At 37.4% G+C, this 5,262-nt stretch overlaps 1 protein-coding gene across 1 annotated transcript in view; it reads left to right on the top strand.

Annotated features, from left to right (window-relative positions):
- The window catches only part of LOC107734514 (DENN domain-containing protein 2C-like), a 24,944-nt gene that overhangs the window by 4,475 nt on the left and 15,207 nt on the right, over positions 1–5,262 (top strand). Inside the window, exons 2-4 of the mRNA XM_016546487.1 lie at positions 344–1,383; positions 2,982–3,106; positions 4,456–4,568. Of these exons, the coding sequence (XP_016401973.1) occupies positions 509–1,383; positions 2,982–3,106; positions 4,456–4,568 (1,113 nt within the window). The 5' untranslated portion in view covers positions 344–508. The remainder of the gene's footprint in view (positions 1–343; positions 1,384–2,981; positions 3,107–4,455; positions 4,569–5,262) is intronic.

Here is a 5,262-nt window from a genome sequence, read left to right as displayed (position 1 = left end):
AAAATTTTTTTTTTTTCGAACAGCCTAGTATGAGAGCCTGTTCTAGTACACCCCCAAAACAAAATCAAGACTTTGTAAAAGAGCATAATAGGACCCCTTTAATTTCTTTGGTAAACAGTAAACCATCACAAAACAGTAAACCATTGAGCTCAGAACGGCTTGAGTAGACACTGAAACACTGTTTCGAAGTACATGTTTATAAATGCTGTGCTTGAAACCAGTAAAGCATGTATTTATCTAATTAAATTGCAAAAAGCTATATTGTGATGTTGATTTTGTTTCGATATATATTCTGCAGCACAAAGTTGAACCCACTTGTTGAGTCTGTTTTTTTCCTTTGCAGATTCCAAAGTGAAGGAAGAATGGCAGAGGAACTGAATCCTACAGGAAAAGGGTTCTTCGGTGAACTTTATTAACTTCTTTGCACCACGAAGGAAGGGTTTCTTCCTTGATAGGCTTGCTGTTGGAATGGCACACAGTCCTGCAGTGTGACGGCAGCCTGGTCGTCATGCTGGCCCATGGAGTGGACCATGTAGAAAGAGGGGCGAATGTAGTCCCAGGAGGACCAGGAGGGAAAACGGTGACGACGGCAGCATGGCCGATCACACGAGAACTTGCCGTCAATATTAAACAGAAAATCTCCCAATGGGAGGGACTCAGCCAGCAGGAGGACGTCCGAAGTGGGAATATTAAGCCCCAGCGGACTCTTGCATCTCGTAGGCTTTCAGGGGACCTCCTTGGAAATGGATTTGACGGCAATGATGGAGGTCATAACAAAGCAACTGTATCAAAAGCCAAAAGCCTGGGTTTAGATTTCAGGGAAAACCAGATGACTATTAGACCGGTTACAGGAGAAACCCCGTCTGATTTCCTAAGAAATCGAACTCATTCGAATAAATTTGTAACATCAACTCCTGTGACTAAGCCTTTAAGCACTGTAACCCAAGGCCAAGTGGCTAAACTGAATGTTAAAAGCAATAATATCAAGACAAACAATTTCACAGATGACAAAATTACATCTCTACCTCAATGTGTAGATGATCCAGAGGCGTCATTGCCTCCGGGGAACTTTTACACCTCCAGGGGTTTCTGGAAACGACTGGAGGCAGATGAATCTTTGTGGGAGAAGGATTCCTCGATGGTGACTAAGTGTCTTGGTGAAATTGGACCTTCTTCTCCTCCACCTAAACCACAGCGCACATTCCAGTACAAGGGTGCGAGCAGTCCGCCCGGCCAGTGGATCCAATTGGAGAACCAGACTCCGTCAGTCAGCAAATCGAATCAAGTCCGGAAGCATGACATCATATTAAAGCCACCCAGCTGTCCACCTCCTCCTTGTCCAGTCAACACTATCAACGGGTTTTCCAGAAACAGAAAGAACAGGTGAATACTTTTCCCACAGTACAGATCACATTACACAGTTAATCCCATCTTTAAGAAAAGGAAAAGAGGGAGGTTTTACTACAGCGTCCAACAGTTATAAGTACTTTAAACTCTAGATCTTGTCAGATGCTGCATTAAATATATTTAGATAAGCACTTATATCCAAAATATCGCAATATTTAGAATTTGTTTACTTATTATAAACAAATTCTTTCTTTCATTGAGGTTTTTAATGTTGGTAGCAGCAGGCATGTACACAACAAAACAGTCATATGGATTATAAGTTCTTAGAGGAGGAATGGAGACAAAAAGAAAATACAGATGAATCAATTATTTCTGATCTTTCATTGTTGAAGTCTTTAACATAATTTTTAGATTCATATGATGCCATTTCCACCATTGTACTTGTCCACTCTTTCAGTTCTGTTTTCAATTTCTAATTTAAAATAGTATTATTTCACTTTTGGTCTTCGATACAGTGTGTCGTATTTTCATTTTGCTGCATCTCTAGTAATGTCATGCCATCAAATGAGTCATTAAATAATTGGGTTAATAAAACTGCAGATTCCAAAAACTTGCAATATAATGTGATCGAACAACTTCTTTATATAATTATATTGTACAAAAAAACAGGTTGATAACCCTTTATAAATAGCGTTTTGCTGGCTTTCAAAACCTGTTAAGCCTGGTCACAAATGAAATATCCTCAGAACAATAGGTGTTGGCCTGAAACGTTCTCATATCGACATACCTTACCTTGATTGATAGCGGATTGTTGAGGAGAGGTGTGCTATTACTTTTCAAAGTGATAAGATTTAAAAAATCCCATAGACTCTGAAGGACCCGAGCCAGAATATCATAGAGCCTTAAAGAGACAGTTTGTCATAATTTTCTCACCTTCATGTCTCTGTTTTTCTGCGGAATGCAAAATAAGATATTTTGAAGAACATTGGACCCCACTGACTTGGCATGGGCAAAAAAAATATTAAATTAAAAATCTTCTTTTGTGTTCAAAAGAAGGAAGCAAGTCATACAGGTTTGAAATGACACGAGGTTGAGAAAATGACGACAGATTTTTTTGAGTGAACTTGTATAAACACCACTCACAGTTTCTTAAGTAAATGTACAAATCTCCTTGTCGTACTCATCTATTTCATACATTTATTTGTTGGACAGCTTTGCGTCAGAGGACAGCGTGGAGAGTTTATCTGTGAGTGGGTGATAGTTTAGCTGTCTGGCCTCATCCCCAGCTGTGATGTCAGCTTTTCTTTGGCAGAATCGCAGTCCATTGTCCACGTTTGGCCTACTTCTGTTTCAACGAAGACTGCTGAGGTTACTCAAGGGCTTTCTGAACACTCTTATGGTCACGCTGTTGTGTTTCCTCCTTCCTCTAATTGTTTTTTTTACCTAATCATTTAAAACCCAGTGTCTGTTCCAGTCATAATGTATCAACTCTATATCATGTCTATTTTAACTGTTAGATATGAATTCTGGAACATTCCTTTTTGGATTAATGGTCACCCTTTATGAAAGACTCAAAACCTGTTGTTAAATCACAATACAGGGAGTGTTCACACTCTTGGTCCCTTTCTCCACAGGAAGTCATTTGAGTTTGAGGATGTGGTACGGATGACAGCCCAAAAGGCCTCTAGAGGGAAGGAGGGCCGCCGTTCGGGTCTTTTCCACGCTTGGTCTGAAGACAGCATCTATGAGGATGTCATCTGTGAGTGATTCTGAGAACGCCAAGACTCATGTCATCGAGCAGATATTTCTATGAAGCACAGTAGAAAATATGTCTGCACTGACTGAAAAACTCGTCTTCATATATAATTTTTTTCTTATACACTACCGATCAAATGTTTGGGTTCAAAAAGATTTTTTTTTATTCAGTAAGGATGCATTAAACTGGTCAAAAGTGATAGTAAAGACTTTTATAATGTTACAAAAAGAGCAGCAAATCAGCATATTAGAATTATATTCTATTATTCTATTAGAATTCTATTCAGAGTAGATTTCTGAAAGATTGTGTGGCACTGAAGACTGGAGTAATGACTGCTGAAAATTCAGCTTTGCATCACAGGAATAAATTATATTTTAAAATATATTCGGTCACACTTTATTTTAAAGGACAATTCTCGCTATTAACAAACCATTAACTACGACTTTTGCCTCAATAAACTCCTAATTTGCTGCTTATTAATAGTTAGTAAGGTAGTTGTTAAGTTTAGATTTTAAGTAGGATTAGGGATGTAGAATATGGTCATGCAGAATATGTGCTTTATAAGTACTAATAAACAGCTAATATGTTAATAATAGGCATGCTAATAAGCAACTAGTTAATATTGAGAATTGATCCCTATACTAAAGTGGGTTACACTTTATTTTAAGGTGTCCTTGTTACAGTGTAATTATACATATAAGTACTGAGTAATATTAATTAACTACATGTACTTATTATATGGTTAGGGTTAGGATTTGGGTTTGGCTTAGGGTTACTTGCATGTAATTATGCATAATTAATTGTTATTATAATAGTAAGTACATGTAACGTGTAACACGGACACCTTAAAATAAAGTGTTACCCTAAAGTGTTACCATATATTAAAAAAAGAATACAGTTTTTACTGTAGTTTTGATCAAATAATGCAGCCTTGCGCATAAGACACTTCACAAACATTCAAAAATCATACCGACCCCAAACTTTTTAACTGCAGTATACAGTTTGTAGTTTTGATATTTTTAGTGTTGCATTTTTTAACATGCTTTGCTTGCATTAATTAATATGCTTACACAGACAGATGTCCTTGCCCATTTCATTATGTCTTCCTCTGTTTTTGAGATGGTATGCCAGTTAGGCTTTTAAAAATGCTTCCCAAGACAGCTGCATTAAACCATATAGCTGTTTTTGAAAACAAAAAGGCAGCTTATTCGCCGACTAGTTGATTTTGAAAACATGTTGTTTTGCACATTCCTATTTGTATTGAAGCTAGAGTAGAGAACACTAAAATGTTTTTTGCATGACTTATTATTATGGTAGCTAAAACTTTCTCATTTTCAACGAATCATTTGCAGCGGATATATCAAAAGAGAACCCATATGAAGACATCAAACTTTCGCCTATGTGTTTACCCTTAAGACGGCCACGAAACTACACAGTTGGACAGAGAGAGAGCCCACACATCAAGGTGACTGTCATTTTAAATGCATATAGATTTAGTCAGATTTCAGTATGTAGCATACGCACTATCATTCAAAAGTTTGATTTCAGTAAGATTCTTTTTCAAAGAAGTACATTTTTTTTATTCTGCAAGTATGCATTCGATTTATCAGAAGTGACATAAAAGACATTTATAATGTTACAAAAGATTTCTTTATCAAATAAATACAGAGTACTGGCATGAAACTCTAGATGGCGCAGTCCGATAGGTCTAACTCAATCTGACCTAATGACATCATTATCACATGGCTCAACTGATTGGTTCTCTCCTGTATTGGTAGCCAATGAGCTCGCTGCTCAACATTCAAATATATGACTAGAGCTTGCCGTAGCAGTGCAGCTTGCTTCAGAAACCCTCCACCTTCCACAGCTCCACCTGTATAGATCTGCTACGAGGTGATTCATGTATGCTATATGGGGGTTATTTCATGTATGTTATATTTGCAGCAGCAGTATTTCTTACATGCTCACGGCAGCATGTTTTGGATGTATTGGCAGTAACAAGTCTCGGTACTTGCTCTGCCGCAGCAACAGTGTAGCAGATCTATTCCGCCAAAACCAAATACATTAACATTGTCATGTACATTACCAAGCCAATCCCTCCGAGAGTTGTCATAACAGAAATATATATATATATATATTGTCAACCCTATTAGAAGATG

This window comes from Sinocyclocheilus rhinocerous, unplaced genomic scaffold (genome assembly GCF_001515625.1).
Source record: "Sinocyclocheilus rhinocerous isolate Xijiao unplaced genomic scaffold, SAMN03320098_v1.1 scaffold99, whole genome shotgun sequence".
Taxonomy (NCBI): domain Eukaryota; kingdom Metazoa; phylum Chordata; class Actinopteri; order Cypriniformes; family Cyprinidae; genus Sinocyclocheilus; species Sinocyclocheilus rhinocerous.
The sequence above is the reverse complement of the archived record's forward strand: the minus strand, read 5'-3'. Positions and strand labels throughout refer to the sequence as shown.